Raw genomic sequence first — 27,099 nt, forward strand, 5'->3', positions numbered from 1 at the left:
GCCAGCTCAGGCAGCCTTGGGGACACCTGGGCAGTGGCCTCAGCACAGGACACTGGTGTGGCAGCCAGAGGAAAGGGCACAGGACATTGGTGTGGCAGTCAGAATGGACAGGACATTGGTGTGGCAGCCAGAGGGACAGAGACAGGACATTGGTGTGGCACCCAAAGGAACCAGCACAGGACATTGGTGTGGCACCCAAAGGAACCAGCACAGGACATTGGTGTGGCAGCCAGAGGAAAGGGCACAGGACATTGGTGTGGTAACCAGAATGGGCACAGGACACTGGTGTGGCAGAGAGAGGGACAGGACATTGGTGTGGCAGCCAGAGGGACAGGGACAGGACATTGGTGTGGCACCCAAAGGAACCAGCACAGGACATTGGTGTGGCAGCCAAAGGAACCAGCACAGGACACTGGTGTGGCAGCCAGAGGAAAGGGGATCCAGAGCAGCCCAGGACCCGCTGTGCCCTCCCCTGCCCTCCCCAACCCACATTGCTGCTCAGCTGTAAGAAATCCCCATTGTAAGGAGTGATGCAGCCGCAGCTGGCACTTGGGCTAATGCTCCACGGGACAAAGGCTGCCCAGGACGGGGACAGGACCCGTGGCACACAAAGCCCATGGCCCGGGGCTGGGCAGGATTCACCGCTCAGCCCCTCTGTGCGAGCCAGCACTCAGCTAATGAGCTGTAAACTCCTGCCAGGCTTTTATGGACAGCCCAGGGGTCACGGAGATGATGGTGACAGCTCTCAAAGGAGTTCTAAGCCAAGAGAGGCCACAAGGAAACCTCCTGTGACAGATGTTGCCATTTACAAGGATGCCAGGAGAAACACAGCCCACATTCAAAGAGCGCCCTCCCCACAGCCTCTCACCTTCTCAAGTCAACTCCCAACTTAAAAACCTTTCAAAAGCAGCTGAGGCAGAAGCTCTGTACCACACTGGGCTCCTGGTTTTGGGGATAACAGCTCCAGGTGGGACCCAGGAGCTGTCCCACCACAGCCCCACTCCAGGAGCTGCTGTGTCCCAGCCTGGAGGAGCAGCAGCTCAGGAACTGGGGCTGCACCAGCAAACCCGGCATGGGAAAGCAGCAGAGGGAGAAAGTCTGAGTGGACAGACAAAGGTGGACCAGACAAATCCCTGGAGCCAGGGCCACCATCCCTGCAGCCCCAGGGCCACCATCCCTGGAGCCCAAAGAACACCATCTCTGCAGCTCCAGGGCCATCTCCTTACAGCCCCAGGGCCATCACCCCTGGAGCCCAAGGGACACCACCCCTGCAGCTCCAGGGCCATCTCCTTGGAGCCCAAGGGCCACAATCCCTGCAGCTCCAGGAATACCATCCCTGGACTCCAAGAGACACCTCCCTGCTGCTCCAGGGCCACCACCCCTGCAGCCCAAAGAACACCATCTCTGCAGCTCCAGGGCCACCTCCTTACAGCCCCAGGGCCACCACCCCTGGAGCCCAAGGGACACCATCCCTGCAGCCCCAGGAACTCCTCCCTGCAGCCCCAGAGCCACCATCCCTGCCCTTCACCTCCAGCCAGTTCTCCTCCCCAGCTCTCTCATTAATGAATTTGCAGAGCAGAGCTCTGGGGATGGATCTGGCCCAGCATCACCACATTCTTGGCAGTCTGATCTCAGGCAGGGGTGGCCAAGTCCTCCCTGGTGTGCTTGGGCACAGCTCCATCCCCCTTTCCACCAGCCAGGCTGGGACAAACCAGAGCATTCCCAAAGCCAAGCTCTCCCTTTGGCTCCTCGTTCAGAGATCTCCTCTGAAGGGATTTTATGAGCTAGGCCATCAATCCTCAATTTTTCTGCTTATTAAGGAAAGATTTGTCTTAAAACACCAGAAAGCAAAGGCTGGAGAAGCACATCTGAGTGTCCCTGGCTGTGGAGCTGCAGCTCAGAGCAGCATCACCTGTGACACAAACACAGCCCAGCACAAGGGCTGGAAATGAATGTGAATGCTCCAGATTTCAGTCAGAAATGTCAGAACCAAGAGCTCAGATCTGCAAATCCAGCTGCAGCAGGGAGTGGTGGCAGCTCAGGGACACTGGGGACAGGGCTGTCACCAGAGCTGGGACATCTCTGCTCTCACAGAGCTCTCCAGCCCTGCACAACACCCAACACCTCCCCTCCAACACCCACTCCCAGGGTTCACAGCACTACATTGGAAAAGGATCCACTGCTCCAGCACAGACAGGCAGGGGGGAGAGTCTTACAGGAGATCTGCACTGAAAAAATCCCCAAAAAACCTTAAACACCCCCAACATTTCCCTGCTTTTGAGAAACTCAGATGAGGTGCTGTGGTTTGCTTTGGGCACTGTGGTTTGCTCTGGGGTTCAGAGGAAAAGGCAGCAGGCAGGGGAGAGGGATGGCTGCTGCATTTCAGAGAGGTTACAGCAAGTGAAGATGGGCTCAGTGTTTTGATTGCCATGGAGATTTCACTTAGAAACCGATTTTCCTGCCACATCTCAGCTCAGCACTGAGAGCTGACAAGGTCCTCCCAGGAGCTGCATCTCAGGGGGCTCCAGGCTGGAGCTCCTCTGCATTGCAGCAGGCTGGCCATGCCCAGGCTGCCCGGCCAGCCCCAGCTGGCTCCCTGCACCCCACAAACCTGCCCCGAGCACCAGCCAGCTCTGGGGCTGTGGGGCAAGGCTGGGTGGGATCTTGGAGACCCCTTCGTCCAACCTTTGCTTGGGTTCTGCCCCTCCTGTGCTTCTCATTCCCTTGGCCCCCTTCCCTCTCTCTCATCAGCCACTGGTGCAGAACTCCAGGAGGAATTTTGCAGAGTTTTAGGCAATCAGGCTTCAGGCAGAAGCCACTGAAGCCATTCAGCTGGAGAGGCCCAAAAATGCAAAGTAATGGATCTGCAGGGATGGGGTCACATCTGAGATCTAAACCAGCTCTCTGCTAATGAAGAGTGATTTCGCTGATGGTTCTGAAAATAAAAAGGAATTACAGCACTCCTAAAAAGAGGCTCTTCAGACTAATACAGTTGTTTCAATCAGAAAAATGGTTTCTGTAATCCTACAGATCAAATCCCACTCCCTTAAGTGGCTTGATGTCCCCTCCTACCCACCCACACCTCATTTCCTCCCCAGAGATGTTTCCTGTGTCTTTCAGGACATTTATCCCTAAATTATCCAGATTTCTCTTCCTCCTGCCCCGCTGCCAGCCCTGCCCTGGGCTCAGCAATCACTCCTGGCACCCAGGCTGGACAATCAGCACCATTCCCAAACACATCCACCAGGAAAACTCACTCTGGGCTCTCAGCTGATGATTCCACGCCGTGGCCAGGAGCAGGTGGTGAAAGGCAGAGCTGTTGTCACACACAGCTCTTGCAGGGGTGGAAATGCTCCACATTCAATAATTACCACTTTAATAAGGTGCCAAGTTGAAAAGAGAGGGCAGGGAGTGAATCAACACCCGAGAGAGACATCAACCACCACCACCTCTTCCTCCTGCAGAACCTGCACCACCACCAACCCCAAACAAGCCATGAACCCCCCCAGAATCATCCTCCACCAAGGCCTGAGCGTGGTTTCCACCTCTGTGAGAATCCACCTCCTCACACAGCCCCATTACACAACACCAGTTGGGCTCAGCTCAGTGTGGGGTTGTTTTCTTCATGCACAGCAACCATTTCCTCTCCACACCACCAAACCCCTGAGAGGCTCCATCTTCTCTGGCAGCCTGAGCTCTGCCACCCACGCTGCTCACATCCAGGTGAGGAGCTGGGCACAAAGGGGCTGCAGCAGCCCCCGACTCCTCTGAGAGGGAGAAATCCCAAACAGCAACAGCCCAGGCTGATTTCCAGGGCTCCTCCAGGATGATCTGCAGTGCCCTGGCTCAGACAGAGCAGCTCTGGCTGCACCAGCACCCCAATCTCCTCCATCTCCTCCAGAAATGAATCATCAAATGACATTTAAGAACCAGCAGTACGTGTCTGTTAATCATAGCGAGAGGGAGCTGCTGGCTAGCGGGGAATATCCCATCTTAAACCATTTCTGCAGAGAAATTCAGTAAAATTCCAGGCTGGCTGAAGCTCCCCCTCCAGAGCAGCTCCCCCTGCCCAAGCAGAGCCCTTGGAGCTGCTGCAGGAACCCCAAAGCACCTGCTGGGGGTTGCAGCTCTGCAGGTGCAAAAACAGCAGAGGCTGGACGGGAGCAGTCGGTGCTGATGGTTTACAGGAGGATTTTCAGTGAAAAAGCTTCTCCCTGGGCCAGATTTGATCTCTGCAGGGCTCTCGTTCCTGTGTGAAACTCCCACTTCTGCAGCAGCACCTTCTCCTTTTATGCTCAGCTCTAGTTGGGGCCCCAAAGTTCATGGCAAGGATTTTTAATTTTTTTTTTTTCTTCTTTTTTAAGCAGACATTTAAAAACTGTGAAGCAGCGTTGTGAACGTTGCTGAGACACAAATCTCATCCTGGGTGCAACACTGCCCAGCCAAACCCTCTGTCCTTCTCCAAGGCAGGCACACATAGTAGCCTCAAGCTCCCAGAAAAGAACCACATTCACCACCGTGCTGATCAGCTCCCAGACTAATCCTGCCCTGAACTTTCCTATCCGCCCCACAGGTGCAATTTTCACCCTCGGTGCAGATTCTGCGAGGCCAAACCACAGATCCCCGCCGGGGAGCCTGACCCTAAAAAAGATGAAAAAACACCCCGAGAACAGCGTGGACCCCCGGAAAACGGGGAAACCCGGCTTGGAAAAGGCTGAAAAAACCCCGCAGCGTGCAGACCCCTCAGAGGAGAGGGCAGGACCCCCTCGTGGCCGGCAGTTCTGCCTGACCCCCGTCCCAGCTCATTTGTGGTGCGGCATCCCCGGCATCCCCGCGTTACCTTGGCAGGGACCTTGCTGTGCGCGCTGCGGAAGAAGGAGGTTTTGGCCGTGAAAAAGCAATCCTCGAGGTCTTCATCCAAGCTGCAGTAGCCGCTGCTCATGGTCATGGGAGCCGGGCGGGCTCGGGGGGACCGAGGCGAGCCCCGCGCTCACGTCCCCGGCTCGCCGCTCATCTGCGGCAGCTCCTTCTGCTCATCCTGCCCAGCTATTGCTGCTCGCCGGGGAACCCTTCCCTCGCCTCGCCTCGCCTCCTGCACCCGCCTCCCTGCGCAGCATGGAAGGGGCAGAGCTCCCGCTTCGCTCCGCTCCGCTCCCGGCTCGCTTCGGTTCGGTTCGGTTCGGTTCGCTCCTCTCGCCGCTCCCGGGGTGCCCGCGCAGCACCGGCAGCAGCGGCAGCATCGCCTCCCCTTCCTGCCCTCGCCTCTCACTGCCGCAGCCCGGCCACTTCCTCTTGCAGAATTCGTGGCCCCGCTCGTAATTTTGGCCCCGGCTCGCCAGGGAGCTCTGGCAGCACCGTGGAGAGGGAAAACGCGGAGCCGCGGAGAGCTGTGGGGGGCTCTGTGCCTGCCACAGCATCCCTGGGAGCTGCCGAGGCTCCAGCCGAGGGAATTGGGGTGGTGGGGATGCAGCTCAGACCCCCTCGGGGTGCCAGGACCATCACAAGCGGGTGTCTGTCCATCCTGCAGCGGGTTTCAGAGCAGCAGGAGGAATTTCAGCACCCAGCTTGAGACAGCTTTGACTGCAGCCCAGGAAGAAGCCTCAGCCCCGGGGTGAAGCTGTGACCTTCCTGCTTGGTGGAGATCACTGAGGTTTGTGGGGCCGGGCAGGAAAAGGGCTCTGCTCCCCACAGGGACACCTTCCACTGTGCCAGGGGCTCCCAGCCCTGCCCAGCCTGGCCTTGGGCACTGCCAGGGATCCAGGGGCAGCCACAGCTGTGCCAGGGCCTGCCCACCCTCACAGGGAGGAATTCCTCCCCAGCATCTCATCTCATCTCATCTCATCCTGCTCCTCCAGGGCTCCATCCTGCAGCTGATTTCAGAGCAGCAGGAGCAATTTCAACACCCAGCTTGAGGCAGCTCTGACTGCAGCCCAGGAAAAAGCTTCAGCTCCTGGGTGCTGCTTTTACAGCAGCTGTGACCCTTCCTGCTTGGGGGAAATCACAGGGGAAGGACTCTGCTCCCCACAGGATCCATGGCAGGGACACCTTCCACTGTCCCAGGTGCTCCCAGCCTTGCCCAGCCTGGCCAAGGGCACTGCCAGGGATCCAGGGCAGCCAGAGCTGCTCTCACCCTGTGCCAGGGCCTGCCCACCCTCACTGGGAGGAATTTCTACCCAATATCTCATCTCATCTTGCTCCTCCAGGGCTCCAAGACCTCCCCCTGGCTTGTGGGAAGGTCTTGCAGCCCTGGAGGAGCAAGGTTTTGGCTTCCCACCCAGCACCAAAACCTCTCCTCCTGACACATTGCAGATGTTGCTCCAAACCCTTCCAGCTGCATCTGCTGAAGAACTTCAATTGCTCCAAAGCTTGGAGAGCTCCATGCCCACCACAGCAGCATCCCCTGAATGCCAATGGGGATGGAAAGACTGGCAACATCTGCATCCCAGAGAGAGGAAGGCAGGGATCCAAGTGCCTGATTTACAGAGGGAATAAATAAGCCCCGTTCTTATGGCAGCAGCTCGTCCCTGCAGCAGCACAGCCCCCTCTGCTCCACAGGGATAAATTTAGAGGAGAAAGAGGCTTAAATTGAGCGTGTGCAACACCAGCAGAAAGTGAGGCTTGGGAGCAGCAGCACTGGGGTCTTCCACGAAGCCTCAGCTCAAAAGTTTCCCAGTGGAACCAGGGTGCAACCTCTGGATTCTCCAAGAATCCCTCATTTATGCCCTGCAGTCTCCCTGCTGGGACATCAGCTCCATCAAAAATACAACAAAGCCAAATAAACCCAATGCCTTTGGCCCCTTTGCTCAGCAGCAGCTCCGTGCAATGGTTCCCTGCACATCAGCCCCCCCAGACCCACAGAGCAGACCCTGGTGCTCCTGGGAGGAGACCAGCAGAGGATTTAGGCACTTCAGCAGACCCTGGTGCTCCTGGGAGGCTGATCTGGGACCCAAATGTAAAACACTCCTAAATACTGAACTGGATCGAAGCCCAAATTATTAATGCCTAGTATTACCTGGTAACAGTCTTTAAATAGGTGATATTAAAATAGTTATTTCTCTGATGCTTCCACTTTGCTTAATTTTGATAATATGATTTAATGACTTCCAATTATGCCAGCTATTTAATTTTTTTAATGTGTTTTCAGGCCTCTTCCCCTCATGCCAGTGTAATCAGGTATCCTGTTAGTCTCCTACTGGAATATTGACATTATTTTCCTTCCATCCTCCTCTTTTCCAGCAGCAAAACCTGCCTGACCAACAGAAACCCTCCAGAAACGTGGCTGCCTGCTCAGATCAAGCAAAGCTGGCAATGATTTTTGCCTGATTATCCATAATGAATGATGGAGTTTTACTGCAGCCATTTACCCTCATTAACCCTCAAATCAGCCCCCACAGCCCAGGGAGCCCAGGATGCCCTGAGGATTCCGAAGTGCAACCCCTGGGCAGGCCTTGGGGATGGGCTGATGGATTTCTGTCTGCTGCTGCTGCTGGAATTGCAGGGACACTTTTGTTTCCTTGGCCCAGGATGGCTGCCCCTCCCCAGGGTGACACTGGCAGGGTGATGGATGGCCACAAAGCACAGGCTCCCTGTTTGTGATTAGGGCCATCAATAACCCTGGCTGGGCTGATGGCCCTGAAGGTGAAACGAGCCTCTCTCATTTCTCCAAGAGCCCAGCACTGCTGGGGCCTTGGATGTCGCCCAGTGACATCCAAAGGAGGTGGAACCACACACAAATTTAAACTTCAGACACCTGGAGTGGAGAACCCACTCTGAGCCATTTGTAATGCATAATTCAGGAATATCAATCCCATCCCACTTCAGATCCCTCCTGATCATTTTATTCTGAGCAGCAGCTGCCCAGCAAAGGATGGATGAAAACCAAACCCCACACACCAAACAGAAACCCTACATTGCCTTCGGAAAAGTGCAAATTTCCATCTCCATTTCTGCACACATGCAGAAAAAAATAAAGAATTGAAATACTTGAGATAAGATAATAAATAAGAATTGAAAAAAATTAGGAATTGAAATAAGGCTGAAATTGGTATCCTTAGACTTGCATCTTTTCCAACCTTTTCCTTCTCTTCTGCGCAAAAGGGCTCTAAATTTTATCCTGAAGATTTTAAAAGTGCTAGCAGGGTTACACATATGAACAAATCCATGTTTAAAACCTGGAATTTGTCAAAATGTCCTCTTGATACAGAAAAATACACTGTGTCAGAAGTGGGGCTACTCATATGACAGTACAGTTTAAAGAAAGGAGAACTCTTTGAAGATGCTCAGCTCTACATAGAAAAACAACCAAAAATGAAATTTTTGCAAATTTCTGTCTCAATTTCTGCACGAGCACATCAGGGTCCTCCACAGAAAGGGGCATAAACAGGGGGTTGTTATGAGGGAGAGAACACAGAACCACGGAACACCTTCATCAAGAGATGAAGAAGAAGGAGAAGGAGAAGGAGAACACCTTCATCAAGGCTGGAAAAGCCCTTTGACTGGATCCCACCACAGCCACCAAGCCAGGTCACAAAGAGCCACATCCACTCCTGTTCTGAACCCTTGGAGGCATGGTGACTCCAGCCAGGTCACAAAGAGCCACATCCACTCTTGTTTTGAACCCTTGGAGGCATGGTGACTCCAGCCAGGTCATGAACAGCCACAGCCACTCCTGTTCTGAACTCTTGGAGGCATGGTGACTCCAGCCAGGTCACGAAGAGCCACATCCACTCCTGTTCTGAACCCTTGGAGGCATGGTGACTCCAGCCAGGTCATGAACAGCCACATCCACCCCTGTTCTGAACTCTTGGAGGCATGGTGACTCCAGCCAGGTCACGAACAGCCACATCCACTCCTGTGCTGAACCCTTGGTGACCCCACCACGTCCCTTCAGAGCTGCTCCAAACACTTCCCAAAGGCACACAGAGCCTGCAAGGGCTCCATGCCAGCCACATCCACTCCAGGCAGGTCTCCTGAAGCTTCTCCCCTCCCATCCTCCCTGGTGAGAGCCTCCCTGGCCCTGCAGCCTGTGCCACCCACGCAGCAGCCCCAGACACTGCAGGATTAAAGCCAAGCTGAGCCTTCCGGAGTAAGCCTGGGATTAGTGCACGTCCTAACAGGGATTGAAGAGTCTCCATCCCCCAGGACTACTGAAACTCTCAAAACAAGGCTGGCAGCCAGCATCCCTTGGAGATCCATGCTCCTGCCCTGGGAAATGCATTTCTGGTGCTGATGTGTGCACCCTGTGATGGAACAATCCAGCCCCAGCCCAGTATCAATCCTCTCTCACAGGCACTGGTGTCACTGTCATATTTTCTGGGAAAATCCCTTTGCCCAGGATTCTCCTCCTGGGAAGCTTCACAGAAAAAGGAAAACAATAATTATCTGATTTGCTTCTCCTGTGTTTTGCTCCTTTGGAATGTATTTGGACTTTGTTTACCCACAGGTGATTGTTTCATTGGATTCATGTGAATTGTTTTGATTTATTGGCCAATTATGGTCAAGCTGTGTTGAGGCTCTGGAAAGAGTCACAAGTTTTCATTATTATCTTTTTAGCATTCTGTAAGTATCCTTTCTGTATTCTTTAGTATAGTTTAGTATTCTTTAATATCATATAGTTTAGTATAGTTTCGTTTAATAGAATTTAGTTTAGTATTCTTTAATATGATATTATATTCTTTAATGTAATATAGTATCATAATTATAATTAATATAATAGGTGTATCACTTGGTGAGAAATTGAGGTTTTGGAATTTTTAGTATGTTGTGGATGGAAGCAAGATGGAGGGCACAGGGTGTCCTCCTGGGTTTCTTCTTCTTCCTTCTTCCTCATGGGTTTGGGTGGCATTTTGTAATTGGGTAGAAAAATCCACGTTGTGGGCTCTTTAGGACCAGTTATTGGGTTAAAAGGGAAATAATCCAGGTGTCAGTTCTTAACTGGATAGTTTAGTTTTAAAGACCTTGGAACAAGAGACTGTTGGCCATTTTTGTGGTGCTTTTCCAGCCTGCTGAGCCTGGTGTGGGCAGCGTGCAAAACTCTGGGTAAGATAATAATAAACAAGAACCTGAAGAGCAAAAAAATCCAGTGGATCTCTCCTTCCTGAGACAAAACTGCTCCAGGAGGGCCTCCCAGCCTGAGACCCAGAATTCGGGGAATTGGCAACAGGTACCAGGTGACACCTTGGTGATACTACTGGGCAGCAGGTGACACCCCAGTGGCACTCATGGGCAGCAGGTGGCACCTCAGTGACACTGCTGGGCAGCAGGTGGCACCTCAGTGACATTCCTGGGCTGCAGGTGACACCTCAGTGGCACTGCTGGACTGCAGGTGACAACACAGTGACACTGCTGGGCAGCAGGTGGCACCTCAGTGACATTCCTGGGCTGCAGGTGACACCTTGGTGACACTCATGGGCAGCAGGTGGCACCTCAGTGACATTCCTGGGCTGCAGGTGACACCTCAGTGACACTCCGGAGCCCTCTCTCCCCTTGTGAGCAGGAGATCAGCTCTGTGCAGGTCACCCCCAGGCTGTGCCCCCCAGAGACCCCTCCCCACGTACCTGGCTGCAGGGTGGCACCCTGAGGGTGCTCTCTGGGGACAGCTGGCTCTGGCACTGGCCTGGCCGGCGACAATCCAGCTGGATGAGGCTGCGGCACTCCTGGTGACACGTGTACCTGCAGTCTGCAGGGACAAAGGGACAGCGTGAGGCACCGGGGCTGCCCCGGGGCTGGGGACACTGGGGACAGCGCGGAGGGACGGGGCTGCAGCAGAGGGATCACAGCACGGTCAGAGCTGGGGCACGGGCCAGGCACAGGTGCCTTCAACACACCTGTCCCTGTGCAGGCACACATGTCCTCTTCAATACACCTGTCCCTGTTCAGGAACATGTCCCCTTCAACACACCTGTCCCTGTGCAGGCACACGTGTCCCCTTCAACACACCTGTCCCTGTGCAGGCACACATGTCCCCTTCAACACACCTGTCCCTGTGCAGGCACACATGTCCCCTTCAACACACCTGTCCCTGTGCAGGCACACATGTCCCCTTTAACACACCTGTCCCTGTGCAGGCACACATGTCCCCTTTAACACACCCGTCCCTGTGCAGGCACACATGTCCTCTTCAACACACCTGTCCCTGTGCAGGCACACATGTCCTCTTCAACACACCTGTCCCTGTGCAGGCACATGTCCCTGTTCAGGCACGTGTCCCTTTTAACACACATGTCCCCTTTAACACACCTGTCCCTGTGCAGGCACATATGTCCCTTCTAACACACATATTCCTTTTAACACAGGTGTTCCCTTTAACACATGTCCCTGTTCAGGCACACATGTCCCCTTTAACACATGTCCTTTTTAACACACATGTCCCCTTTTAACACACGTGTCCCCTTTTAACACAGGCCCCTGTTCAGGCACATGTCCCTTTTAACACACATGTCCCTGTTCAGGTACACGTTCCTTCTAATACACATGTCCTTTCTAACACACATGTTCAGGCACATGTTCACCAATCACCCCTGGAGGGTGCAGGGACACGGTGCCACCATCAGCTCCAGAGAGGGCAGGGACATGGTGCTACCATGGCCCCAGAGAGGGGAGGGACACGGTGCCACCAGAGCCCCAAATCCAGCCCTGGAGAGGCAGGGACACGGTGCCACCATGGCCCCAGAGAGGGAAGGGACACAGTGCCACCATGGCCCCAAATCACTCCTGGACAGGGCAGGGACACGGTGCCACCATGGCCCCAAATCACTCCTGGACAGGGCAGGGACACAGTGCCATCAGAGCCCCAAATCACCTCTGCAGAGGGCAGGTCCCAGGTGCCACCATGGCCCCAGAGAGGGGAGGGACACGGTGCCACCAGAGCCCCAAATCCAGCCCTGGACAGGGCAGGGACACGGTGCCACCATGGCCCCAAATCACCTCTGCAGAGGGCAGGTCCCAGGTGCCACCATGGCCCCAGAGAGGGCAGGTCCCGGGTGCCACCATGGCCCCAAATCACCCTGCAGAGGGCAGGTCCCAGGTGCCACCATGGCCCCAGCTCACCCCTGGACAGGGCAGGGCCAGGTCCCAGGTCCCAGGTGGGGCTGAGCTCCTGCCCCCAGGTGCAGCAAGGCTCTTCTGTGCCTGTTTTCCTTGGATGCTGCCCCAGTGGCAGACATTAACCCATTTGTGCCCGGGTGATCTGCACAGAGCAGCTTTAACCCCTTCAGGCACAGGGCCCTGCTCACCCCCAGCTGCAGAGGGGCACGTTTGACACAGGCAGCTCCAGTGATCCCAAATTTGTGACCATCACTCCTGCAAGCCCCAACTCCTCCAAACCCTCCTGACTGCAGTGACCAACCTGCTGCCACTTTAATGGCCCACCTGAGCCTTTTAATTTTTAACTGCCAGACAAACAGCCTCACATTTACTTTCTACACTGCCCAAAATTCCAGAGCGGTCACCAACCTGGAAAAAAAAAAATTCTATCCTAAAAACAAGGCAAGAGATTTGATTCCAAAGGGGGGATGTGAGTGCCTGTCCCTGCACCAGCCCCATGGCCTTGCAAAGAACCACTGAACATTTATTTTAAATATACATCTTCCTTCTTTTTCCTTTTTCTTCCTTTTCCTTTTTTTCTTTTTCCTTTAGCATTTGGGTCATTGGTTTTGAATGTCTGGGGCTTGCAGAAAAGCAAAGGAATATCCCATGTTTGCTCTGGAAAATGATTTCTGCTCAAATTTATTTTAAATATATATATTCTTTATTTTTTGTTTTTCTTACTTTTCCTTTTTCTTTTCTTTTATTTTTTTTCCCTTTAGCATTTGGGTCATTGGTTTTGAACGTCTGGGGCATGCAGGAAAGCAAAGGAATATCCCATGTTTGCTCTGGAAACTGATTTCTGCTCAGCTCTGGTGAATTCTGCAATGCCTGAGAATGAGAATGAATGAGAGGAGCTGAAGCAGTGCTGGGAGCTGCTGCCTGAGGGGGGGAACATCAACCTCCAGAGGAAACAGGGAAATAATTTATCATTTATCATTTAACATTCATCTGGCATGAGCTGTCTGTCATTCTCCTATTCCAAGACAGTTGTCTCAAGTCAGCCTGGGGGAAAAGCAGGGAGATTTGGCTTTTTTTTTTTTAATTTTAATTAGAGATAAGCTGCAGTTACACAGTAATTTAATGCATGACCTTTGCAGCAACTGGAACAGCTTTTCAATGGGGGACATTGGCCAAGGCTTTGCTGGAGCTGCCAGCTGGAGAATGCTCCAGCTGTGGCTTCACCTGAGCATCTGCCACCACCACAACGTCCCCTCTGTCCCCTGTGCCCGGATTTTCACATTTGGGCAGCCAAAGGTGTCACACAGGAAATCTGCACCACAGAAACGCCAATCGCCAGGCACCTCCTCCCATTGTGGCATTTCTCCGTGGGATTAAAGGGTGACACCTCCTTAGTCACCGTCACCTATTAACAGACCCTAATCACCGCGGATCCGGTGGGGAACACTAATTTTAGAAACCCTGCACAGCCTTAGGAAGCAGCCACGTGAGCAGTTTGCCAAGAGGAGCAGGATGCCTCCACTTAGGCTTGAAGATAATTTCCATTCCAGTCAAACAATGGAACACTTGGAAATGGAGGGGTTTTTAAAAAAAAAAAAAAAAAAAAGAGAGAGAGAAAAAGGTCATGATATGGTGGCTGAAGGGAATTTCCCTTTTTTCATAGGTAAAGTCACTCAGGGGGATGAAACGGGCAATATAAATGCCCATTAAATGCTCCATCACTGCAGTCTCACCTTGGCACTTTTTGGTCTAAACCAGATGGTTTGGACTTCAAAAGAAACTTTCATAATCCTGTTGTTTATTACGTGCATTTCGTAGCTTTAACACACATGTCCCCTTTAACACATGTCCCTTTTAACACACATGTCCCTGTTCAGGCACACATGTCCCTTTTAACACATCCCCTTTAACACATGTCCTTTTTAATACATGTCCCTTTTAACGCACATGTCCCTGTTCAGGTACACAGGCCAAGAAATGCTAATAGTGTTCTGTAATCAGGGAATAGTTGGTTTCTGACTGTGCTGGTGTGAATTATAACAACTGTTATTGTCTCACCCTTCAAATGAGAAATGGAATAAAAGTTTTTAAAACACCTCACAGTTGCCCCATCTCTGGGTCAGCAAAGGGCACAGTCATATTTCTGCTTGTTACTTACTTAAAGCATTTTTTTGCTTGCACTAAGCACTGCTATATTACAACACAGCAATTTAATGCTGTGAAAGCCTAGTTAGTTCAAAGGGCATAAATTATGTTTGATAATAGTTACAAGTTATTGTTTGAAAAAGTCTTGTTGATTCTAAGGTCTTAATTGAAAACTTTCTTCCATGTCTATACTTTCATCTATTATCTCTGTGAGATGTCAAGAACTCTCTGTGAATTTATTTTTTACTTCTCTCTCTTGCATGATAAAAACTTCTTTGATAGTTTTGTTCATCATTTGTTGCACACACTGAAGTATGCAGGGTATTACTACTGATATAATTACTAAAACAATAAATAGAGACTTATCTTGCAAAGCTTTTTTAGCTAAGGTGCAAAGCTCCATTCTTGGAACAAATCATTTAACTAGGACTCACTATCTTCTTTCATTTGAGCTGTCAAATCTTTTAGCTTTTGTGGATGGATTCAGAATGATCTGACAGGTTCACACAGCACAATCTGTGAGGTCCCTGTGCCACTGCAGCCCCTGGCAGTGACAGAGCTGTCACCCCAGCTGCTGGCATGATTTAACCAAGCCCAAATGCCCCTCTGGGGTGGCAGCTGGGACAGCAGCCATGCCCTGTGCTCCTGCCAGAGGAGCCAGAGGAGCAGGTGAAGCCACCTGGTGCCACAGGTGTGGTGCCAGCCCTGTGCCCACCCAGGCAGGATCCCTGTGTCCGTGCTCACAGGGGTCTCAGGATGAGGATCTGACTCCATGTTTCAGAAGGCTTGATTTGTTATTTTATGACATATATTACATTAAAACTATACTCAAAGAATAGAAGAAAAAGACCTCATCGGAAGGTGAGCCAGGCTAAGAATAGAAAGGAATGAGAACAAGGGTTTGTGGCTCAGAGAGTCTGAGCCAGCTGGGCTGAGATTGGCCATTAATTAGAAACAACCACATGAGCCCAATCCCAGATGCACCTGTTGCATTCCACAGCAGCAGATAACCATTGGTTGCATTTTGTTCCTGAGGCCTCTCAGCTTCTCAGGAGGAAAACTCCTAAGGACAGGATTTTCCATAAAAGATGCCTGCGACAGATCCCCACGTCCAGGCTGGGCTCAGCAGTGCCAAGGCAAACCCCACACCCCAAAAATCAGCAGCAAGCCCATTCAAAATCCCCCAAATCCCATCAGCACCTACCTGGAAGCAGCAGCACCTCCCTGCTGGGCCTCCTGGGTGGGCACAGTCCCCTGGAGCAGGGCTTGCCTCGGGGGAAATGCCTGAAGATTTGACGGATTCTCTTTGTTACAAGCCCAAAACAAGAGGCTGCTCCCTCCTCCCCCTCTGGCATCCTCCAGGAGCTCTCCAGGCACGTCCCAACCCCAAATGCTCTGGGATACAACTTGCTCCAGTGCCTGCTCTGTCTGCTCCCACCAGAGGCCTTTTCCCCCACGGAGATAAAGCCCTGACATTGGCCATTTACAACCTGCTGCCATCTCAAGGGTTATTTATTTATTTTTCTGAGCAGCTCAGGGCTCTTGCATCTCCTGTAAGCCATGGAAAACTTTCTATTTCTGGGGCTTTTTGCTTGATAAGATAAAATAACCCAACGGAAGAGATTAGGGAGAGAAAGCACAGGACTGGGCCCTGTGCAGGGAGGTCTCTTCCCCCCATCCTCCCTTCTCTCTTTGCTGCTTTTCAGCACTTTTAAACACTGCTTTTTCAGTCTTTTAAAGTTTGAGGGATAAAAAAAAGTCCCCAGTGTTTAATCAGAGGTTAAAGAAACACACTGAGATTAATTATATTTATAATATTGATTTAAACTCTGCACATAGTTAAGAGAGGCTCGTAGAGCCATCCATGAAAATCAGGATCAGGGCTTTAAGTGACTTTTTAGCGATAGGATAAGAAGGGTGGCTTTAAAATAAAAGGGATTTAGATGAGATATTGGGAAGGAATTGTTCCCAGTGAGGGTGGGGAGGCCCTGGCACAGCTGGGGCTGCCCCTGGATCCCTGGAAATGTTCCAGGCCAGGTTGGACAGGGCTGGGAGCACCTGGGGCAGTGGAAGGTGTCCCTGCCATGGCAGGGCTGGGGTGGGATGAGCTTTGAGCTCCTTCCCACCCAAACCATCCCACGGTGGATCAGTTACAGCTGTACCAGGTGTCCTGTGATGGGGTGGGACACAAACACCAGTTCAGCAATGCCCCTGGAATCTGCCACTTTGTACCCCGTCCCCACGCCCTCCCTGCTCAGGACAAACACCCAGCACCACACAGGGCGTGAAAAAGATGGAATTCAACCGGTCCAAACCCCACCCTGAGCAGCAAAAGCACTGAGTCCTCTCAGGGGGCTTTTCAGCCACCTCTCTCCTTCCCAGAGCCACACCAGCAAACTCCACCGAGCTCCAGTGGGATGGAGCAGAGGGAGAAACCCAGAAACCAACCCGAGAGAGCCTCTCTCAAACCTGAAACCCAAAAACCAACCTGCAAGGTGGGGAGCTGGAGACCAGCAAACCCCACGGAGCTCCACTGGGATAAAACAGAGAGAGAAACCCAAAAACCAACCTGGAAGGTGGGAGCTGGAGACCAGCAAACTCCACTGGGATAAAACAGAGAGAGAAACCCAAAAACCAACCTGAAAAGTAGGGAGAAGCCCAAAAACCAACCTGCAAAGCAGGGAAAAGCCCAAAAACCAACCTGGAAGGTGGGAGCTGGAGACCAGCAAACCCCACTGAGCTCCACTGGGATGGAGAAGACGGAGAAACCCAAAAAACCAATGAGCAAAGCAGGGAGAAGCCCAAAAACCAACCTGGAAGGTGGGAGCTGGAGACCAGCAAACCCCACTGGGATAAAACAGAGAGAGAAGCCCAAAAACCAACGTGCAAAGTAGGGAGAAGCCCAAAAACCAACCTGCAAGGAGATGGAGACCAGCAAACTCCACTGAGCTCCACTGGGATGGAGAAGAGGGAGAAACCCAAAAACCAATGAGCAAAGCAGGGAGAAACCCAAAAACCAACCTGGAAGGTGGGAACTGGAGACCAGCAAACCCCACTGAGCTTCACTGGGATAAAACAGAGAGAGAAACCCAAAAACCAACCTGAAAAGTAGGGAGAAACCCAAAAACCAACCTGCAAAGCAGGGAAAAGCCCAAAAACCCACCTGGAACTGGGAGCTGGAGACCAGCAAACTCCACTGAGCTCCACTGGGATGGAGAAGAGGGAGAAACCCAAAAACCAATGAGCAAAGCAGGGAGAAGCCCAAAAACCAACCTGGAAGGTGGGAGCTGGAGACCAGCAAACTCCACTGGGATAAAACAGAGAGAGAAGCCCAAAAACCAACCTGAAAAGTAGGGAGAAGCCCAAAAACCAACCTGCAAGGAGATGGAGACCAGCAAACTCCACTGAGCTCCACTGGGATAGAGAAGAGGGAGAAACCCAAAAACCAATGAGCAAAGCAGGGAGAAACCCAAAAACCAACCTGGAAGGTGAGAGATGGAGACCAGCAAACCCCACTGAGCTTCACTAGGATAAAACAAAGAGAGAAACCCCAAAACCAACCTGGAAGGTGAGAGATGGAGACCAGCAAACCCCACTGAGCTTCACTAGGATAAAACAAAGAGAGAAACCCCAAAACCAACCTGGAAGGTGGGAGCTGGAGCCTTGGCTGGCGTCTCTCTCCATAAACCCTTCCCAAGGCACCCAGGTGGAATGCAGCAGGAAACATCACCCTGGAGAGCTGGGGCACCCCGGGCGCCTGTCCCACAGCTCTGGGCAGATCCCTGTCCTGCCCACAGCCCCATCCCCGCCCGGGGAGGAGCACACCCTGCCTGCAGTGGGCGGGAGGCACCCCTGGACCCCACCCTGTCCCCACCCATCCCCACCTGGCAGCAGGAAAAGCTGCAGGGATCTGCCTGGATCAGCTGAACGGGACAGAAATGCAAAGTGCTGTGGGTCCTGTCGGCGATCGTTGTTTACAGTGGTGAGGCTGAGTGTGGGAGGAGAGACACAAAAACCACAGGAGCAGCAGCAGCAGAGGGCGAGCAGAGCCTCGTGCGGGTAAAGGACTCGGTAAAGAGCTCGTTATCTTAAACAAACGGCTCCCTGAGAACCAGCAGGGTTAGAACTGAAGCTTGCTCTACAAATCACAAAGAGAAATCGTGTTTTACCAGCTTAAGGAAACAGGGGCTGATTCAGCACAGGGCCCTGAAAACAGCAGGAGCTGCTCAGGGAGATCGGGGCAGCTCCAGGGCAGAGGCACAAACCCCATTTGGGTGCTGAGCTGAGCAGAACAGAGGCACAAACCCCATTTGGGAGCTCAGGGGCTTTGCTGGGCTGAGCAGAGGCACAAACCCAATTTGGATGCTGAGCTGAGCACAGGCACAAACCCCATTTGGATGCTGAGGTCTCAAGCTTTGCTGGGCTGAGCAGAGGCACAAACCCCATTTGGATGCTGAGGTCTCAGCTTTGTTGGGCTAAGCAGAGGCACAAACCCCATTTGGGTGCCCAGGTTTTTGCTGAGCAGAGGCACAAACCCCATTTGGATGCTGAGCTGAGCACAGGCACAAACCCCATTTGGATGCTGAGGTCTCAAGCTTTGCTGGGCTGAGCAGAGGCACAAACCCCATTTGGATGTTGAGGTGCTTTGTTGGGCTGAACAGAGGCACAAACCCCATTTGGGTGCCCAGGTTTTTGCTGAGCAGAGGCACAAACCCCATTTGGGGGCCCAGGTTTTTGCTGAGCAGAGGCACAAACCCCATTTGGGTGCCCAGGTTTTTGCTGAGCTGGGTCTGTGTGGCAAGAGCTGCAGATCAGAGCTGGCTCCAGCTTTGCAGAGGTGCTGGGCACGCTCTGAGGTTTCCCTGCAGGGCTGCCCCACGCCAGCCCTGCCCACAAGGGAAGCAGCCAGGGCTGGTTTCCTTGCAGAGAAACCACCCTTCAGCCAGCCACGTGCTGTTTTATCAACAGAAATATCAAAACACTTCATTTTCGCTTATCAGAGACACCAAGGGAAGCGCCTGAGCCATTCCCACCCAACCCTTCCCAGCAGGAAGCTGCCCCAGCTCCGAGCCCAGCCTGGTTTCTGTGCTGTCCCAAAGGCCAGTGGAACACGCAGAGGGCTTTGAAGCTGCCATGAGTCACCAGGACACCCAAGAACTGCACCCAAACACCCCAGAGCACCTCTGCACCCTGCTCCTCCCTGCTGGGAGAAGCTGGCAGGAGAAGCTGTCTGTCCCCCAGCAGCAGGACAGACATTTACACCCACACAGAGGTGATTTATTTTACTGCAGACAGCTCTGAGAGCTGACAACACAAAGCCACGCACGTTAGACAGGAGCTATTCAAGGCACAGCTACTCCTCCTGCCCAAACCATGCCCTCCAAGGCTGAAAATGAGGATTTTCCAGGGAATTCCAGTAGGATTTGCTCCCATCTCCTCATCCTTTCACGCTGACACCAGTTGGGAGCAGGATGCTGGATGTCTGTCCTGCACAGAGTCTGGAAAATTCCAAATAAAAGCAGGGGGAAAAAAAAGGCTCCCATGCCTCGGGCAACACCTGCACCAGCCCCAGGGGCAGCACCCACAGGCAGGGCTTGGGTTAAAATCAGAGAGGGTCCCCCTGAGACTCCTTTTCTCCAGAGTGAACTGTAAATAATCACAATAAATTAATATATTGTAATATATTATTTAATTTATTCGATATATAAATATTAAATATTTAATAATACTATTTAATATTAATATATTAAATATTTAACACTAATATTTAATATTAATATATTAAATATATTAATTTATTTAATTTAATATATAATATAATATATAATATATTGAATTTAAAATAAAATTATTTAAATAAATTATATAATATAATAAATAAAATAAAATAAATTTTTAAAAATAAATAAAATAAATAAATGCACGTCGCTTTCCCATTTTACTAAATACAGCCAGATGTGACGTAAATAAAAATAGGCCAGAACTGCACAAACAAAAACCTGAGTATCCTCAGGCTGCAAGTCAAAAGCAAACAAGCAGCAACTCTACATCAGAAAGAAAAAAAAAAAAATGTTCACCGAAGGGGGAGAGCACGCCCTGTCTGCAGCTCTCAGGCATTTTTAATGGGAATCACTATTGGGATGACAGGGAATGCAGATATGAGTGTCCCTCCCCCCCATCCCGGTCGTTTGGGGAGTTTTTGAGGCAGAACTACTCCCACGGTCTGCATAATTCTGCGAAATGAAAAGGGAAATGGAGTTATTTAAAATCTGTTTCAATATTAGTATGGAAAACATCCTGCCAGTGAGAAGTCCCTCAAACCAGCTCTTTATGCAGCATTTCGCAACACCACAAAATTCTGTGAGTTTCTACTTCAAGTCAGGATTTCAAAGCACAAAAACCTCACCTCGCACCGCACCCCAGCTTCAAGGGCTGGTGAAAAAGCCTCGCCAAAGATTTTCCCCCTTAAATAAACCTTATTTCTGCTAAACTCGACATTGCTTTAAGCACACCCGTTCATGCCGGGAGCTCCCCACCCCGGGGAATCACCGGGCCCTCAGCAGCTTTTGAGGGAATGAACCGGGAATGCCAGGCAGAAAGCAAAGGTGCACCCTAGAAATCAGATTTACATCAGATTTACATCAGATTTACATCGCCCTCCTCCCACCAGGGTGCCAGCCCCGCCGTGTCCCCGCGTCGCGCTGTGCTGGCGGCTGGGTGACATTTAATTAACAGCAGTCATTAGGGCTAAGCCCTAATTCGCTGCAGCAGGGCCAGATGGTGCTGCTGCCTCCCCCGACCGCCCTCCATCCCAAACGGCGCCGGGAGGCACCGGAGAGAGCCCTGCCCGCCCCACAAATCCCCCAAAAAACATTGAATGGGTTTGTGAGCTAAGGAAAGCCAAGCTGGGCACCAGAACTGCCTGAGCCAGGCACTGACTGCCCCGGTGCCCCCTAAACAACCCCAAAAATGAGCAGCGACCATTCCCCCACCCCCAGTGGGACGGGTCAGACCCAAATTCGCACCGGCACGGCCTCGCTGCCCTCCACACCGCACCGAGGGCATCCCCACAGGTGCAGGTGATGTGGGTGCAATCCTGCAGGGAACGGCATCAGCACTGACACATTCTCAAAAAAATCAAAATCCCCCAAAAATCAAGAGGCTCCTGACCCCCACCAGGAAATTTTCAAGTCCCTCAAGGCCCAGCAGCTGCATCCCAAAAGAGTTTCCCCGAGTGAGCGGGGCAGGAGCGGTTTCACAGCCAGCAGGGCTCAAATCCCGAAGTTATCAGTGACAGCTTTGCAAAAACCTCTTCTTGTCCCCTCCCGCCACACCTGACCCGGGTCACTCCTCACCAGGGAGCGGGAGCAGCACCCGGGACAGGGCACAGGGCGGGGGTGTCACCGCACAGCCCCAGCTGGGTCCCCTCCGTGCCCATTCCCAGCCAGGGGAAGCGTGAATCAACCTCTCCTGCAGAGCACCAACAGCACCAGCACAGCCCGGATCCACATCAGGGAGCACTGGCACAAACCATCCCTGGCACAAACAATGGCATAAACCATCCCTGGCACAAACAATGGCATAAACCATCCCTGGCACAAACCATCCCTGGCACAATCAATGGCATAAACCATCCCTGGCACAAACCATCACTGGCACAAACCATCCCTGGCACAAACCATCCCTGGCACAAACCATCAATGGCACAAACCATCAATGGCACAAACCATCCCTGGCACAAATCATCATTGGCACAAACCATCAATGGCACAAACCATCAATGGCACAAACCATCAATGGCACAAGCCATCATTGGCACAACTTCCCTCACCCGGGGTTCGGGCAGAGCTTCAGGCACAAATTCTCGAGGACTTTACCCCTCGCTGGGAAGCTTTACATAGGCCAACCCTCCCTGCTCACCGCGAGCTGCCGATGCCAACCCCGCCCAGCAGCGATCATCTCCTCTTTCCTGGAAAAGCTGCATTTTCCAAACCCGCCCGGCGGCACCGCACCCACACGCGGAGACCCCGGCCCGGCCCGGTCCCTCCCGGTGCGCAGTCCCCCGGGGGAGCGGGGGGACCCGGCCCGGTGCCAAACCGGACCCCAGGGTGCAGAGCTGGGGCGAGGGGAGGGAGAGGGGCCGGGGGGAGAATCCGGGCAGGGTGAGGGATGCGGGGAGGGCAGGGGTGCGGGACAGCGAGGGGCAGGCAGGAGACAGTGAGGGGCGGGCAGGGGCTGGCAGGGGACAGAGTGGAGCAAGCAGGGGATAAGCGGGGGACAGGCAGGGGACAGTGAGGGGCGGGCACGGGACAGAGAGGGGCAGGCAGGGGACAGAGAGGGGCAGCAAGGGGACAGTGAGGGGACAGAGAGAGGCAAGCAGGGGACAGGCAGGGGACAGAGAGGGGCGGGCACGGGACAGAGAGGGGCAAGCAGGGGACAGTGAGGGGACAGAGAGGGGCAAGCAGGGGACAGGCAGGGGACAGCGAGGGGCAGGCAGGCGACAGGCAGGATGGGATAAGCAGGGGACAGCGAGGGCCAGGCAGGGGACAATGAGGGGCAGGCAGGGGACAGCGAGGGGCAGGCAGGGGACAGCGAGGGGACAGTGAGGGGCAGGCAGGGGACAGGCAGGGGCAGGCAGGCGACAGGCAGGGTGGGATAAGCAGGGGACAGCACTCACAGTCGCAGCGCAGGGCGCGCTCCCGCACCGCCTCCCCGCACAGGTCGCACCATCCCCGGCGCGGCAGGCGCGGGGCGAAGCGGTGCCCGCGGCCGCGCTCGGGGGGCTCTCCGGGCGCCCCGAAGATGCTCCGCACGTCGGGCAGCAGCCGCGGGGCTCCCCCGCGCCGCCGCAGCCGCCGCGCAGCCCTGGCCCCGCCGGGGCTCCCCTCGGGACGGGCGGGGGTCGCGGCGGGGCCCGGCGGGCGGCGGCGCATGGAGCCGGGCACGGGGGGCGGCAGCGGGCGGGGGCACGGCCCCACGGCCGGCGATGCCATGGGCTCGCAGCGGCGGCGGCGGGGCGGGGCGGGCGCTCGGCCCGGCCGGAGGGAGGAGACGCGGCGGGGAGGGCGGGGGTGGCACCGGGAGCGGCCCCGGGGCGCCCGTCCCGTGGGGACCCCCCCAGGGTCAGGGTCGGGGTCGGGGCGCTCCGCGCTCGCTGCCCCCGCGATGTTGGCGCTGCTCGCCCTGCGTTCCCCGGCGCGCACCGGAATGTCCCCGTGCTCTGTCGCCGGGAATCCCCGCTCAGATGGGACTGGGATTCCCCGGGGAGGAGGTCCGTGCATTCCCCGGGGGGCTCTCCCTGCCGGACAATCACCCCCGTGGGGTTGGGGTTCCCCAGGGGGGTCCGTGCATCCCCCGGGGGTCTCCTCGCTGGACAGTCACCCCGGGGGGCTCTCCCTGCCAAACAGTCACCCCGTGGGGCTGGGGTTCCCCAGGAGGGGTCTGGGTATCCCCCGGGGGGCTTTCCCCGCCGCACAATCACCCTCGTGGGGTTGGGGTTCCCCGGAGGGCTCTCCCTGCCGGACAGTCACCCCTTGGGGCTGGGGTTCCCCGGGGTTCCGTACATCTCCCGGGGGGCTCTCCCTGCCGGACAGTCACCCCTTGGGGCTGGGGTTCCCCGGGGTTCCGTACATCCCCCGGGGGGCTCTCCCTGCCGGACAGTCACCCCTGTGGGTGGGATTTGTCACCCTGCCCTGCTGCTCCCTGGGATGGGGCTGTGGATGTGGGACAGCCCATAAATCACTCTGGGGACAGGCGGTGGGGGGGTGGCCGAGGGGCAGCGTGGCTGAGCCTTCTCACAAACATCTCCTGCTCCCACCTCCCGCTCCCAGCCCATTCCCCGGGGGGCTCTCCCTGCCGGACAGACACCCCGCGGGGCTGGGTTTCCCCGGCGCGGGGGTCCCTGCATCCCCCGGGGCTCCCACAAAGCACAGCCAGAGGATTTTCCCCAGCGCAGCCGCGTCCCCGGCGCTTTGTCACAGCTCTGTCCCCGTGGGAGCAGCACGGTCACACGTCGGGAGAAGCCCCTGTCCCTCTGTGGGGCTGTGACACGCAGGGATTCCCTCCCCCAGCTGATCTCCAGTGGGAAACCTGAAAGGGAAAATATGGCAGCAGCTCGGGCTGCTCCATGCAGGTATTCTGTACCAGGAGTTTCCTTTTCCTTTTCCTTTTCCTTTTCCTTTTCCTTTTCCTTTTCCTTTTCCTTTTCCTTTTCCTTTTCCTTTTCCTTTCCTTTCCTTTCCTTTCCTTTCCTTTTTCCTTTCCTTTCCTTTCCTTTCCTTTCCTTTCCTTTCCTTTCCTTTCCTTCCCTTCCCTTCCCTTCCCTTCCCTTCCCTTCCCTTCCCTTCCCTTCCCTTCCCTTCCCATCAAATCCTCCCACAGCTGTACAGACAGACCAGAGAGTTTGAGCAGCCACTGCAAAAAGATCGAGTTACCAGTAGAAAAACTGCCAGGAGTCAGACACTGTGTGTGCTGCCGCCCCTTCCCCTGGGCATGTCCCCCCCTGGCACTGCCGGTGTCCCTCCTCCCAGCCGGGGGTGTCACAGGGCTGGGAAGGTCCCTGTCCCCCCTCCCGCTGGCCCGAGGGTGATTGCTGCTCTGGGTGCGTGGCTGGAGGGTGACACAGCCCTGAGCCCTGCAGGACACCCTGCAGACACGGCACCGGCCCTGCTCTGCTGCTCTCCCTGCTCCTGGTTTGGACACTGAAATTCCGACAGAATTATCCCTGAATTTCGGCCGGGGATGTCCTCCACAAGCTGTTCATTGGATCAGGAATCACCCACAATAAGGTCTAGCTGGCACCTGGCTGGGAACCTCCTAAAACCATCCTGGACTTTCATTTTCCCAATATCATCCCAAGAGACATCTCCAGTCTCTGTTCTGCGGTCTCAGGGCATAAGACACTAAATCAATTTAATATTTTCTGTCCCCACAGCAAGCACAGGCTGCACAAGAGGCTCGTGACAGTCATTGTCCTTCCCAGCTGTCCCTTCAGGTATTCAGAGCTGACAGCACAGGGAGCTCTTTTAGGCCACAGGATAAATTTTTTTTTTGGGCGGGGGGTGGAAGAAAAACCCCAAGTAATTAACATTGGCAGGAAAATTCTTGTTTCATTTGGATTCCAGAAGTCCCCTCTGCACCATTCTGGACTTTCATTTTCCCAATACCATCCCAGGAGACAGCTCCATGAAAATCAGGATTTTAAAGAAAAGAGGGAGAGTGACTTATTAGTGACAGGACAAGGGGGGTGGCTTTAAACTAAAAGAGGGGAGATTTAGATGAGATATTGGGAAGGAATTGTGCATATTCCCATTGTCCATTTGCATTCAGGTTTTTGGGAGAGAAGGGAGGGGAGAGGCAGAGCTGGGCTGGGTGAATCCAGGCTTAGGGGAAGCTGAATTTGACGTCTCCCGTGTACTCCTGAGGACAGGATAAGCTGAGAATATCTAAATCCTTTTCAAGGATTCTAATTTGAAGGATGGATTAAAACACTGGCTCTGAATCACAGCAGCCCAGTGCCATAAGCAGCCCCTAATAACAGCTGCAAACCAAAGGAGGAATAATGCAGCTGGGAAAATTGGGAGTTTTGCTCTGTGCTAAGCAGCAAGATTAATTTTTAGAAGATCTTTTCCTTCCCTATTCAGGATTTGCTTTCATGCCTCCTCTGCTTCTGCTTGAAAACAGCAGCAGATTTATTCATCAATTGTTCCACAAAAGTTTGGTATTTTGTCATATGTCCTCCACAAGCTGTTCATTGTATCAGGAATCACCCACAATAAAGGAAATTTCTGAGGGTGAAGGTCTAGCTGGCACCTGGCTGGGAACCTCCTAAAACCATTCTGGACTTTCATTCTCCCAATATCATCCTGGGAGACAGCTCCAGTCTCTGTTCTGCAGCCTCAGGGCATAAAAATACTAAATCAATTTAATATTTTCTGTCCCCACAGCAAGCTCAGCCTGCACAAGAGGCTCGTGACAGTCATTGTCCTTCCCAGCTGTCCCTTCAGGTATTCAGGTTAAAATATTTTTTAGGCCACAGGTTAAATTTTTTTTTTGGGGGAAAAAGAAAACCCCAAGTAATTAACATTGGCAGGAAAATTCTTGTTTCATTTGGATTCCAGAAGTCCCCTCTGCAGCTGCTGTGTTACAGCAGTTAAAGCATGACAAGGGCTATTAGCAGAAGTTCTTTTTTCTGTTTGCCAAGAAATAAATCCCTTTTAGCTGAAGCCAAACATGTTCCAGGTCAAATGCTCAGCTGGTGCGAGTCAGTGCAGCTCCACTGAGTGCCAGGAGGTGCAGCAGGGACCCTGCTCCTTTATGAACATCAGAAAATTCTGCCTGGATTCTGGATTCAAAATAACGTCCATTAGAATGCCCAGCAAATCCCAGAAAATAATTCTTAGGAGAAAAGCTCTGAAGGGATGGATTAGCTCCACCTCTGCACAGCAAACAGTTGGGGTTGACATTCAGGATGTTGGCTTTTATAATTAAAATGAATGGGGAGCTCTGGTGCCAAATTCCACCAGGGAAATGTTTCCTGGGCGGGGGAGGCTCCTGGGCACCCCTGGCGTGTTCCTACAAGAAACTCAGGCTGGGCACAGCCCTGCAGCTGCTGCTCCTCCTGCTCCTCCTTCCTTCTGCTGCCTTGGCACGGAGGGGTGGATGTTCCTGGCACTGGGATGTGCCAGGATGGGTGGGGTGGGCACAGCAGGGTGGGATCTGTCACCCTGCCCAGCTTTGGATCCCTGGGATGGGGATCTGGGATGAGCCCAGCAGGATGGGATTTGTCACCCTGCTGCTCTCTGGGATGGAGATGTGGGATGGGTCCAGAAGGGTGGGATTTGTCACCCTGACCTGCTGCTCTCTGGCATGGGGAGGTGGGATAAACCCAGCAGGGTGGGATCTGTCACC

General features: G+C 53.6%; 1 protein-coding gene across 2 annotated transcripts in view; it reads right to left on the reverse strand.

Moving 5' to 3' along the window:
• RASSF5 (Ras association domain family member 5) overlaps positions 1 to 23,183 on the reverse strand; it is a 33,652-nt gene extending 10,469 nt beyond the window's left edge. The window contains exons 1-2 of one of the 2 annotated variants that reach the window (XM_054517276.1): positions 22,868 to 23,183; positions 10,557 to 10,678 (exon numbers count right to left, since the gene is read on the reverse strand). In XM_054517276.1, coding sequence (XP_054373251.1) covers positions 10,557 to 10,678; positions 22,868 to 23,183 — 438 coding nt within the window. Of the gene's footprint in view, positions 1 to 4,840; positions 5,193 to 10,556; positions 10,679 to 22,867 lie in introns of those variants that run through there. The other variant, XM_036398348.2, reaches the window with a different exon arrangement.
• Positions 23,184 to 27,099: the final 3,916 nt, after the last annotated feature.

Source organism: Molothrus ater, chromosome 25 (assembly GCF_012460135.2).
Source record: "Molothrus ater isolate BHLD 08-10-18 breed brown headed cowbird chromosome 25, BPBGC_Mater_1.1, whole genome shotgun sequence".
NCBI classification, from domain to species: Eukaryota; Metazoa; Chordata; class Aves; order Passeriformes; family Icteridae; genus Molothrus; species Molothrus ater.